Here is a 14,126-nt window from a genome sequence, read left to right as displayed (position 1 = left end):
CCATACCCAGCTCATTACCTGTCGGGTATCAGGTATACCCATTGGGATTTTCAAGAAGATTTTTTTATCATTATAATTCTTTTATACCTTTTATTTATACAACAATTATTAAATATTAAAATATAATACACTTCACATGTATAAGATTGATTTTTTTTAGAACCACTTTGAGTTTTAACAAATCGAAATAACTCAACGTAACAATTTTTTTTTGTGATTTTTTTTACATATACGTAATATATGTAGGTTACATGTAAAAAATTACAGAATTTTTTACGCCCTGAGTAGACTTTTTACATAGGTGTAACAAACATTTAATTAGTGTAATCACTATACATCTTTATTATCTCCCCTACTTAATTTTTAATCGAATTTAATCTCAGTCATATAATCTAATATATTTAATTAAATATGTAGATTTGAGCTATGCCTTGTGCTAAGGTTGTCAGTTCGAATTCTGAGCCAATCCGGGTTTTCATCCCACCATGTGTTACGTCAGAGAGTTCTGCTCTTGTGGTGGCACAACGGCTGTCAAGTGGCAGTCGGCGGTAAGGTTTCCTGTGGGAACGCCCAAGCCAAACTCTGAAGCCAACGTGGGCCCGGCTAAGACAACTTAGTCTGGCCAGAGTGGGATATCGGAGCTCTCCAAATTTGGAGAGTGCGGTATCATAAATATAAGAAAGTCACCGTTTTAAAAAATAAAATTAAATATGTAGTTAAGAATGAAAATTTTAAATTCTTAAAAGTCTATAAGATTCTCAAATTATTCCTCCTCACATTTATAAACTTTACTATAAATAAATAATATCATTATAATTTTTATATGAGAAATAAAGTATAAAAAGTATTTTGTACTTTATTATCTGACGAATAGAATCCAATTCATCAATTAATCAAGTGTCATATCATTAATAATATTATTATTATTCCTAAAAAGTAAAAAGTAATATTGATTCATTGAATAATAATAATGAATGCGAATCCGCACCTCTTTATTGGCGTCACATTCACACTCACACTTTCTTTCTATCTTCTTTCTTCACATTAAAACATTTGCCTAGTCTTTGTCTTCTTCGTCGTTAGGGTTTCATAATTATTATTATTATTACATAATACATAATATGACGGACCAAAACGTTACAGCCGCCGCCGCCACTAATTCGCCGATGAAGAAGCTGAAAGAAGGAGACGATAATAATAACGCCGTCAATGGCGTTAAAAGCATATCGTCAGTGATTCCTGGCTGGTTCTCTGAGATTAGCACAATGTGGCCTGGTGAGCTTGCTGCTTAATTTTCATTGTGTTTTGGTTAATTGTGACGGTTTTATATGTAATTGTTGGTTGTGAAGCTGTTATGAGTGTTTAGTGGTAAGTGGAAGTTAGGTTATTATTATTATTATTATCGTTATTATTATTATTATTATTATTATTATTATTAACAATGTACAGAGCTTCTCTGTTTTTTAGTTTTGTATATTGTTATTATTATTATTATTAATGTACGGAGCTTCTCTGTTTTTTAGTTTTGTATATTATTATTATTATTATTATTATTATTATTGCACAGAGCTTCTCTGTTTTTTAGTTTTGTATAATAATAATAATAATTATTATTATTATTATTAATATTAATGTACAGAGCTTCTCTGTTTTATAGTTTTGTATATTATACTAATTTTGTAGGTTTTTTAGATTAGTTGCAACAGTTTTGTAATATTGATTGTAATTATTAAAGGTAAGTGGTGGTTAGGTTGTTATTATTATTATAATTTACAGAGTTCGCTGTTTTTTGTAGTTTTGTATATTATACTAATTTTGTAGGTTATTTGGATTAAGTGTAATGGTTTTACAATTGTTTTTATGAGTTAGATGTATTTGTAATTATTAGTTGCGAAGCTAGTATGAGTTATGACTGTGTGGTTAGTGGAGGTTGTTATCATTATATATACATCAAATACATTTTATATTTTTAACATGAAAACAGAGAAAGTTGATTTGTTGTTATTGTTAGGTTTATTTTTTTAATTGTTTGTTGTTATTTTTTGTTCGTATATGCTGATTTTCGATTATGGGACGTTATAAGTATTTGTTGATTTACATTTTGTTGTTATTATTAAGTTTTTTTCTTGTACTGGTATAAGTATTTGCTGTTATTATTTTGTTGGTGATTTTGATTTTTTGATATTTTTGACTTTGTTGATATTTTTATTTGTTGTGTTTCTTCATGATGTTTAATACTTCTGTTGACTTTTGAGCATTTTTATATAAAATTTAATTTGAAAATGTGTGCATGATTGCTTTACCGCATAGTCTCAGTGATCCAAGTGAATTTATAACTACAATGTCAATTCAGTTATTATGTGTTAAAAAAAATCCAAGTGGTGCAAAGTCAATCATTCATGTTTTCTGGTCCTCTTTTTTCCAAGCTAATAAAGTAAATATTTGAGTGTTGCATGTCTAATAAATGTTTTTTGAGTAAACTGCGGTTTTTGTTCTTGTGGTCCAAATATGCGATTTTCGTTCCTATTGTTTCATTTCACCTGCAATTAATTAAACCCGAATTCACTAATCCCATTAAGTCTGGTCATTAAACCCATCAGTATGTCCTTCACGTGAGAGGCAACTTTGTTATTTTTCTCCCAAAATACACCCCAGCTCCTCACGTGAGGGGCTTGCGAATTAGGACTGGGGTTATTTGGGGAGAAAAAGAACAAAGCTGCCTTTCACGTGAAGGACACGCTGATGGGTTTAACGACCAAACTTAACGGGATTAGTGAACTCAGGTTTAATTGCATGTGAAATGAAACCACAGGGACGAAAATCGCAAATTTGAAACTATTGGACTAAAACCACATATTTGGACAAACTACAGGGACAGAAACCGCAGTTTACTCATGTTTTTATAACACCAAAATTTCTATGAAGTACTTTGGTTGCTTGAATTTGAAGTTTACAGCTTTTGTACTTTAAAAAAAATTATAAGTTTTAGTTTTGTAGACTGTGTAGTGTTCTGTTGACTTTTAGATGTCAAGTGCTTGTAACTCTATATTCTGATTTGATGGTGCATTGTTTTTAAGCTATTCTCACATTTGATGAAGGCAGATTGTTTACAGGATTATTAGATTTTTTGATATATAGTTTTGGGTACATGAAAGTAGTAGTGTTTGATCTGCACATGGTTGTAGGGAGGTGGTTTGACCATTAGTCAAAGATTTAAAATGGCTCTCTGTTATGACCAAATACTGGATTATTGTAGACCTACAGTAACATCAATACATCATTTTCTTTAAGGGAAAACAAAAGTTGGATATGCGATTGTAGCTTGTAGATTATACCATTTATGATATAAAGTATTGCACTATTATGACCAAATACTGGATTATTGTAGACCTACAGTAACATCAATACAACAATATTTTCTTTAAGGGAAAACTAAAGTTGGATATGTGATTGTAGCTTGTAGATTATACCTTTTTCAATATAAAGTAATAAAGTATTGCACTATTTTTTATAGCATGGATGGTATAATAATATAATACTATGAGAATCCATTAATAATAAAATAAGAATTTTTCATTGATGGTATTCCCTATTTGTTGCAGGGGAAGCACATTCTTTGAAGGTTGAAAAGATACTGTTTCAGGGCAAATCTGATTACCAAGATGTTATGGTTTTTCAGGTATTAGTTTTCTAAAGTCTAATAGACTAATACAATCTGTTGTTACATGAACCATGTTATTATCTTTTTGAACACTCAAATACATCACACCCTTTGTATTTGTATAACTTTAGTTGTAGTTATTTTTTTATTTGACTGTTGAACATTTGAATTCTGTTTGTTTCAGTCTGCAACATATGGAAAGGTTCTTGTGTTGGATGGTGTGATTCAACTTACAGAAAGAGATGAATGTGCATATCAAGAAATGATTACTCATCTCCCACTTTGTTCAATTCCTAACCCTAAGAAGGTTTTGCCAGCTCTTGTAACTATTTATTGCATTTTGTGATTGATACAAAGTTTCAGTAACAGGCTATCTTACTGTAAGTTTTGTATTGACACTTCATGGATATATGTAAATGTGTGTGAAATGCTTTTTGTATTTAACATAAATGGTATAGAAAAGTATCTCACCCATTCATTGGCATGAAAGTTGCTGAGTTTGGAAACTGTTAAATGTTTGGTCTTTGATGAATTGATGTTAAAACTTTCTCAGTAACAAGTTTACTTTTTGTTGTCATTTTATTTTACTAAAAGCTTAATGGGTCTTTAAAAACGTTTATGATATACTTTTTGTAAACAGCAGTAATTAAACAAGAAGTTTCTACCTGTTTGCTAGTTTCGCAAACACGAAGTTTTCTCAAAGATTATTTTTGTCTGACTTCTGTTCTTCAATTGTAGGTTTTGGTTATTGGTGGAGGTGATGGTGGTGTTTTGCGAGAAGTTGCTCGCCATTCGTCAGTTGAACATATCGATATATGCGAGATTGATAAAATGGTCATTGATGTGAGTTATCATGACCTTATGAAATTTGGTTGTATTAGTTAACTTTTATAGGCTTTTGCATAATATCTCAATATACATTTCAAATTGTTCTGCATTCTGCATTCTGCATTTTGCATTTGTTGTGCCTTTTTTGAGTTATTTTGTAACCTGTAAATTTATCCAAGTATTTTTAACCTTAAGCAAAATTCGTTATTTGATTCTGATTCGTCAAGCCTAAATTGACTATTTTGAAAATACAATTCGTTATTACTTTCAAGCACACTAATTATCACAGTTAAAAAGGTTGTAAAATGATTTGAACTATTTTCGTTATTTGCAGGTTTCTAAAGAGCATTTTCCTGACGTGGCTATTGGATACAAAGATCCTCGTGTCACACTCCATGTTGGTGATGGTATACACACACAACAGAATCTTGTTCTCTAACATCTATTTTTTAGGTAATAATTTATAAAGCCTTGATTTTTATATGATTTTTAATCTACTAGGAGTCGCATTTCTGAAGGCTGCTCAAGAAGGAAGTTATGATGCTGTTATAGTTGATTCTTCAGATCCTATAGGTATACCCCCGTAGTGGGAGTCAATGTTGACCTGCTAACCTAAGATTGGTTTGATTTGGGTTGTGTTTTTATCTTTTCGCAGACAAATGGGTCAACTGAGTCAAATGGGTCTAAAGTTGCCCAAAGTGATATGTTATAAACTACTTTATAGGACACACAAGTTTTTAACAATGTTGATCACGAACATGCTGAAAAATGAGGTTTTATAAGATATAGTAATATATTTGATTACAATGTCGCCATTTTTTAGATTTAAGTCGTTTAATCTTAGAAAAATCAAGGCATGTTCTATTGTTCAACATGTTTGTGGTCTTAATTTGTATAAGTGTAATATGATATCTGGATGATCCATAAAGTAGTTCTAATATTTGAGTAACCTTCCCAGAAAAAGTTGAATATTTGGTGTCCTCTAGATTCATTATTCTTTTATTTGATAACATTCAAGAAAAAGATACAAACACATGTGAAACAAACTTTAAGTTAGTTTGAGAAACTTAGTGTGTCTTTTTTTTAAGTTCAGGACCGGCGGAAGAACTTTTTAAGAAGCCGTTTTTTGAGTCGGTTGCAAAAGCACTTCGTCCAGGTGGTGTTATGTGTACTCAGGCTGAAAGCATATGGCTGCACATGAATATCATTGAAGGTATTGTTGAAAATTGCCGTGAAGTCTTTAAAGGTTCTGTTAACTATGCATGGACCACAGTTCCTACATATCCAAGGTATTTTCTTGACATTGTCCTTTAAAGTCCAATATTGTTAAAAAAAACTGTATTTTTAACCATTTTGGGTCGACTTTCAGCGGAGTCATTGGCTTCATGTTATGTTCAACTGAGGGACCGGAAGTTGATTTCAAGAACCCGATCAACCAGATAGATGTACAGGAAAACCAGATCAAGTCTATAGTACCCTTGAAGTTCTACAACCAAGAGGTATTCTTTAAATTCTTTCTCAAAAACATATTTAGCACTTCAAACTGCTTATTTTACTCACAAGATTAGATAGGTAGTGTAACTGCACAAAGCTGGGCCATCCCCGAGAATCGTTAAAAAGGTTTTTGGCCAAAGGCGAGTAAAAAAAAGTTTTTTTTTAAATATAAATTCGATAGTAATTGTGATTTCTTTTATTAAAAATGGGCTGGTGTTTCTTTTATTAAAAATATAGTTTTTTTTAATATATATGTATATATAACATATACAATTTTTTTTTCCAATTTTCGGGCCTACCTGGGTGATCGGGTCTAAGACCGTCGGCCACCGTGCCCCCCTATCAGAGACGCCCCTGAGTTTAGCTACCAACTTCAATTTAGATTAGATGTAAAGTATAAACCATCTTATAGTTTATTACCAATTTAATCACCAACTTCAACTTAGCGGATTTTAACAGTAATTTTCCGATATGGCACTGGTTGATGCCATGCCGGCTACCACATCTGATGCCATATTTGCAAAATATGTTTTATGTTAGAAAACGGATATTAAATGTTAAAGCAAATGTAGACAAAAAAGATGCCATATTAGTAATTTTGCAAAAAAAAAAAAACTGATTGGCTTATTAGTTGCTACAGTTGGTGCTAAAGTACAAGTTGGTTTATTATAAGCACTTAATCTAAGTAAGTTTTTTGCTAAAAATTGAGCGGAAATTTGATGTTCGTTTATAACCCGTGCAGTTTGGCCAACAGTTTTTTGCTACGTTGACATTATAAGCTATTTTTTGCTTTCTCTAAAACTAGTCAACGTTTTTCGACGTACAGATTCACGCAGCTGCGTTTTGTTTACCTTCTTTTGCCAAGAGAGTGATTGAATCCAAAGCCGAAAACTAAAATATACAGAAAAGAAGTTAGCAAAAAAGGTCGTGTGAAGTTTCCCAGCTTCTAGTTGTTGACTGAAGATGGTTTCAACGTCTTCTAAGATCGATCCAAATCAAGATCAGAATAATTTATGTTTTAGTTACGGTAATATCCGATTTTATTTAAAGTTTTAGTCTATGAGAATTGAGATGCTTACCAGCATCATTTATGTTTATGCACAATTTGTCATCTTTCCATAGATTTTATGGGGACTTTTAAAATGTTAAAATCAAATTTTTCGGGTTTTGTTTATTTCTGATGCTTATGCATCCGATGAATGGTGGGCCGGGCCTCCGTGTAGGTTTTTTCTTTTTGTATTGAGCCTAGTGATAGATATAAGGTATAGGTGCGTACACTGTTTTTGGGCCAAACTGGGTCGGATTAGAAATTGGTTGTAGATGAAAACAAAACCGGATTGGATCAGACTGGAACCGGTTTAAAACCGGGCTTTGTCGTTTTTCTCAAACCGGTTTTCCAAAACGGTCTTGTATGTATGGTAAAATCCAAATTCAAACAAGCGATTCATACATCTCTAGGTGTAGTCTCTTTCATTAATCATTATATATGTTTGCATAGGAGTAACTGGTCATGTTTCTTGTGGCTCCCATAATTGTGCAAGAAAGATTCCGTTTTTATTTTCCAACACGTTCAATCGCAAACTCGTCTTAGAATCGGGTTAAGCACTTGTGCTAGTGTTTCAAGCCTGCCTAAATGGTGCCGAAAAGGGTATGTATTGACTAGACGTGCACAAAAAAACCGGTTCCGGAACCTAACTGGTGGAACCGAACCGGAACCGGTTCCAGTTCCAACCCGGTTGGAACAATACCCGGTTTGGGTATTTTTGTACCCGAAAATCGTACCCGGTTCTCCTATTTGTATGTCAGTACCAGTTCCAACCCGGTTCCTACCCGGTTCTTAATTGGAACCGGTTTGGTTCGTACCCGGAATAACCGGTTCCGACGGGTTTTTTTTGAAGGGTCAAACAAAAGTCAAACTAGCCGCTGGAACCGGTTCCAACGGTAATATAGCCGTTGGAACCGGTTTTTTAGACACCAATTAGCCGTTGGAACCGGTTCCAACGGTAATATAGCCGTTGGAACCGGTTTTTGAGACAATAGATCCGTTGGAACCGGTTCCAACGGTAATATAGCCGTTGGAACCGGTTTTTGATGCCCAAACCTATATATAACTTGTTTCCATTACTTGTTTCACCACCAAACTCAAAAACAAACTACAATACTACTCCTTTAGCAAACCCGTTCCTTTACCCGACCATCCAACTAAATATTATTATGGCACCCATCAAAAAAACTAACAACAAGGCTAAGAAGAGTGTTTTTGTTGCCCCCGTTCCTGTTACGGAGGACCCAAGGGTTGTTACAGTAGTCAACCATAACCGCAACCAAGACATATGGAAGAATTGGGATTTGATTGTGGATGACGAAGGTTATCAAAAGGCTCGTTGCAAACTATGTGGTTCAATATTAAAGCACGATTCCAACTCTACTTTGAGAAACCACATCGAGAAGCCATATTGCAAGGCGTTGAAAGGGATTGGCGCGACCGATCAAATTGACTTGGGTAAAGATGGTACACTATTTCGTTACAACACGACTCAAGTTCAAGATAGAATGGCAAAGTTCGTTATTCAACGAGGTTTGCCGTTTAACCACTTTGATGACCCGGAGTTGACGTCGTTGATTCGCGAAACTCTACAACCGAGATACACACATGTAAGTCGTACTACCTTAAGACGTCATTGTATCAGGTTGTGGGAGTGTGCTAAAAAAGAGTTAATCGAGTCTTTTCATTCTTTAGAAGCCATGGTTAGTTTAACTACCGATGTTTGGTCGGCACCACACGGGTTGCCCGAATCATACATATGTGTCACCGCTCATTGGGTTGATCCGGTGACATGGCAATTGATGAAACGCACCATCGCTTTTGAAAACTTCCCGTTCCCACATACCGCCGAAAAATTGTTTGAATTACTTGATGAAGTTATAACGACTTACAACTTGAGAAATAAAATATTTTCGATTTCGTTTGACAACGCTTCAAACAATACTAAGGCGGCTGAAAAATTTATCATTAAATATTCACCACCTTGTTTCGGGGATTTTTTTCATGTCCGATGTGTTGCACATATCATCAACTTGGTTGTTCAAATAGGTCTTGACAATGAACACATTTGTGATGATTTAAAATACTTTAGACTTATGTTACAAGATGTCTTCAAAAGTGGTAAAAGAAGACATCTTGAATATAAGAACTATTGCAAGTCGGTTGAAAGAAAGTATTTGGGGCCGAATTGGGACGTTCCAACCCGTTGGAACTCAACTTGTCATATGTTAAAGTGTGCTTTTGCCCAACGCCAAACTTTACAAGCTTTTCATAACAATCTTGTTGAAGAACGCGAGGCCGATATGTTTCCGGAAAGTGTTTGGGTCCAAGTCGGTTATTTGTTGGAGTATCTTGATGTGTTAAAAAAGTCAACAACAAAATTATCGGGAGTCTATTACCCTACTAGTTGTTGGGTTTTGCAAGAATTGTACTATATGTCTTGTGTTTTTAAAAGCTTTGCGGAGAAGAACAAACTCTTCGAAAATATTGTTGCGGTGATGAAAGAAAAGTTCATAAAATATTTTGAAATCATACCGCCGGTCTTTACTTGTGCCGCCGCATTAAACCCCTATTGGAATGTTAATGGGGTTGAAACAACGATTGAGGAAATATTCGACAACTTAGGTATGCACGAGATTGACCCGAAGTTGTCGACGGAAGCGAAGGACAAGTTCAACAAAAACCTTCAAGACCTTTATGACCATTATTTTCAAATGTATGGTCCAAGCACGAGATCGTCTTTTGTGAAAAAAACAACAACTGGTAGGCCGTGCAATGACCCACTTATAAACTTGATGAATGAGATTCGTGAATCGGCATCTAAGAGGCAAAGAGGAAACACACCAAGTAGCGAACTTGGTCGATATAGTGGAGCAAACTATGTTGAGGGCGCAACGGTCGACGAAATTCGCAATATTGATTTGTTGGCTTGGTGGAAAGGTAAACAAAACGAATTTCCCATTCTATCCGCCATGGCTCGTGATTTGCTTGCTGTACAAGCCTCAACGGTTGCTTCCGAATCGGTTTTTTCTCTTAGTGGGAGGGTGTTATCTATGCGAAGAACAAAACTAACTCCCGAGTCTCTAGAGGTTTGCATTTGCCTAAAGGACCATTTGGATGCGGTGGATCGTGTACAACACAAGGCGAACTTTGAAGACGAAATACCAATAGAGCGTCATATTCATGATGAGGAGGCGGAGGACGGGGTTTCTTCCGATAACGAAGACGAGGGTGAAGACGAGAATGAAGACGAAGAAGAGTTGTAATTATTTGTTTTGGTAAAATTATTTGTAACTTGTTCAACTAATATTTAGTTTTGATTTGTTTTATTATAATTACTTTTGTTACTCATGATTAATTGTTTGTTACTTTTTTAATAACGACGAACATTTTATTCATCTAAAAAATAACTATTACAAACATTATTAAAACATAAACGATACTAAACATAACAACTAAAACATAAAAAACAAAGTCCATCGTTTTAATCCGGGAATACTTATTTTTGGGTTGTAGAGCCGGACGACTCTCCCACTTCCGTTTTTTTAGCTTCCAATCTTCTTTTCTCTCGGCAATACTTATTCGTATGTTTTCGTAATGTCGAGTTGGACCCTGCTTTAAGAAACTTCGAGCAATATTTGCAACGTGCCAACTCATGTGAGTCGGTCATGAGACACAAATCGTAATGAACCCAAACATCGGGGCATCTTGTTGTTTCGATCACCATAACAACGTCATCATTGGTTGCCATTTGTTGTCGGTTTAAGGTTAATTGTGGTTTGGAGTGTGTTTTATAGTTTTGGGAGTGGTTTAACAAGTACACAAACAAACCTTGCTATTTATAGAAAGAAGATAACCTATTTATAGTTAAAAAACCGGTTCCAACGGTCAAAAACGGCTATATAGCCGTTGGAACCGGTTCCTAACGGCTATAATGTTTAAATTTCAAAAAAAACCGGTGGAACCGGTTTTTACGTAAAAACCGGTTCCGGTTCCACCCTACCCGGTTCCTAAAAGTTTGCATTTCTGGGCATCGGTTCGGGTCGGGAACCGAACCGGTTCCTGACTGGAACCGGTGTCATTTTGTACCCGGTGTGAAAAAAACCGGTTCCGAACCGGTTCGGGTTTTCAAGGTGAACCCGAATTGTGCACATCTAGTATTGACCAGACTTGGCTAAATACTAATATTTTCCGTCACGGATTGAGACTTTACTGGTATAAGGTGTGACACATGTTGATTGGTTGGTGGTGTGAGTAGTTGTGGGTTAAAGGAGTCCCCCACCCACCTCCCACACCCTAAGCATGTTTCAATAAAATAATTGTTTTGAGGCGAGAATTGGGTTGTCTGGTACTTTGTGTCTCGGTCTAATATTGGTTTGTCCTAGACCAGGCTCAGATTGGTTGCTAGTCTTTCAAGCCTAGTTACTTGTCTTAAAACACGTTTAATTCAAATAATAAAATAAGTACGATTTTGGATTGAATTAGATTTGTAATTAACTGGAAAAAATTAAGTACCAAATTATTTTCATTAGAATATAGTAATGGCTTAACATCCCAAGCCACATCATAAAAAGTGTCCGTAACACCCACCCAGTCTAGGAGTTTTTCGGGCATTTGGCAAAGACAAAAAAATGTGTAACGATGATACATGACTTGTGGTCGCTTATAACATTAATTTAAGCCATTATTTGCGAGAGAAAACAACGTTATGCTAGCTAAAATAGATTCACCAACGATTTACGTATCTAACATATACGTACATAACGAAGAAGAAATTGAAAGAAAGAAACTCAAGAAAGATAATCCAACTAATAGATACCCTCTCATTAGGCGTTAACAATGCTTAAGTACAATTCAATTACGCTAACGACCTAATTACCAGATCTTATCAGCTAACCCTATAACTATTCCAAAGTACAATTTAATTCTTAAACTAATACACCCTAAGAACTATTAAGATAAATTTATTCTTAAAACAATCCTCTAATTTCTTAATTTTCTTATTGGACAAACTTTATATCTTTTGATTAGACAATAGATTTTAAATGATTGATGATATTATTGGTGGAGTGGTGGGCTGCTTATTCAAGCACATGTAAAAACACTTGGAACTAGTGGGGGCAAAGTGGTAATTTTATGAACTTATAAACAAAAAAAACAAAAGAATACTTGAGCCATTAGGCTGAGGGGTGTGGAGCGCGAGAAATGGCGCGTGAGCCCATCCGCTCGCGCCCCGGGGCGCGAGCACCACACCACCGAGGCGCGAGAGGGGCGCGAGAGGGGCGCGAGCGCGGAAATCCAGGCAGGCGCAAGAGGGCTAGCGGCTGGGATAACGCGTAAATGGCCTGGGAATGCGTAAATAGAGCCGTTGGGCTCTTTGTTTATTAAAAAAAAAATTTTTTTTCTCTATAAAACCAATATCACATACAAACCAAAACCAATATCACATACCACACCCAAAACCCAAAATCACCCCATCTTCCAAACCTTTTTTTAAAAACATGGCTGGAAATTGGTACCCAAACCTAGATTCAGATTACAGTTACGACGATTTATGGTCGGCACCGGACCAACCGATGTTTTATTCGGGGTCGCAACAATCATCCGGCTTTCAACCATCCAACATACAACCGTCTCCTAACTTTGTAGTTCCGGAGACACAAGAACCAGAAGGTGAAGCTGCGGGACAAAGAAGACGCGTCCACCGGAAAAAACAAGTTGCAACGGACGGGTCGGGTTCGGCTTCGACTGGAAGGACGAAACGGAAAACCACTCCGTGGTCATCGGATGAGAAGGAAGCCCTGTGTCGGGCTTGGATAGTCATTTCTGAGGATCGGCGTTGCGGTAATTGTTTTAACGTTTTTTAAAATGATTTTTAATAAAAAAGTTAAATAAAAAAGTTAAATAACTTACAAATTTATTTATGCATTTTGCAGCGGACTACCAAAAGAGCAAGGTCTTTTGGACAAAGGTTAGGGAGACGTTCTATTCGCTCGTTGGGAGTACAGAGCGAACGCCGATATGATTTCGGGTCGGTGGACCGAAATCAGAAAATTTGTCGGCTTGTTTACTAATCTGTTCAACAGGAACGCCGGTCGTATGAGACCAAGTGGCAGTGACGATTTGGCGGTTTATAATTTCACTGTCGAAGAGTGAAAGCAGGAGTGCCTGCGGAGGTATGGGACGGTGAAGACGTGGGACGGTGTAAAGGTGTGGGAGAGGTTGAGAAGGTGTTCTAAGTGGGTTGAGCTGGTGGCGCCGGACCTTGATGCGGAAGTAGGGCCGAAACGGACTAAAACTAGTTCGTCTGGAGCGTATAGCACTTCCGCCGGGTCGGATTGCCGGGTTGGATTCGACCTAAACGTTGCGGGGGAGGAAACGTCTTCACCGCCGAGGAGGCGGCCATTGGGAAGGGACGCCAGGGGGAAAAAACCGGCTGAGGGGGAAGCCGTAAACATCACCGATCTTGTTGAATCCCTCAATAAATTCAACAAAACCATGGAGGTGGTCTCTAATGACAAAAAGGAAAAAAAAAAGAATGAGAGATTTGGACTTCCTTACAAGAGACTTCAGTAACCTAAATCCGGTCGACCAAATGCTGATGGAAAAACAAAAGGAACGTATCCGGAAGAGGTTGATCGAAGAAGACCAAGCCGAAGAATAAGAATAATGTTTTTTTTTAGTACTTTAATTTTTTTTTAGACATTAATGTGTTTTTTTAATTAATGTGTGTTTTTTTAAATAATTTATGAGTTTTTTTAATAATACGTTTTTTTAATACATTTATAAAAAAATAAAAAAAAACCGCTCGCGCCCCTCCACACCAGGGCCCGGGGCGCGAGCACCACAACCAACACCCATCTTATCAAGTTTCTCTCTCTGCCACACGTCACAATATTATTGGCTGGAGCCCCCACTCGCGCCCCCTCTCGCGCCCCCCACACCCCTCAGCCTTAGGGGGGGGGGATAAAGACTACTCGATGCATCTTATTGAGACTTGTACCAACCCCTTGTCTTCCTTTTTGTGACTAAAAGTGAAATATGATTCTACTGGTTTTTGTTTGATTCGGTTTTGTTTTGTATGCTAAAGATATTTTG

The 14,126-nt window shown here is 36.2% G+C and overlaps 1 protein-coding gene across 1 annotated transcript; it reads left to right on the top strand.

Moving 5' to 3' along the window:
* The first annotated feature begins 1,121 nt into the window (after positions 1-1,121).
* On the top strand, positions 1,122-7,141 carry LOC143580432 (spermidine synthase 1-like). Its single transcript, XM_077063455.1, has 9 exons — positions 1,122-1,275; positions 3,603-3,679; positions 3,846-3,968; positions 4,400-4,504; positions 4,824-4,896; positions 4,991-5,062; positions 5,583-5,778; positions 5,859-5,988; positions 6,810-7,141. The coding sequence occupies exons 1-9, from the start codon at positions 1,122-1,124 to the stop codon at positions 6,876-6,878; spliced, it is 999 nt and encodes a 332-aa protein (XP_076919570.1). The 3' UTR covers positions 6,879-7,141.
* Positions 7,142-14,126: the final 6,985 nt, after the last annotated feature.

The sequence above is a fragment of the Bidens hawaiensis genome, unplaced genomic scaffold, assembly GCF_021521415.1.
Source record: "Bidens hawaiensis isolate Kalapana, Puna unplaced genomic scaffold, B.hawaiensis_p1.1 tig00030487_1, whole genome shotgun sequence".
NCBI lineage: Eukaryota > Viridiplantae > Streptophyta > Magnoliopsida > Asterales > Asteraceae > Bidens > Bidens hawaiensis.
The sequence above is the reverse complement of the archived record's forward strand: the minus strand, read 5'-3'. Positions and strand labels throughout refer to the sequence as shown.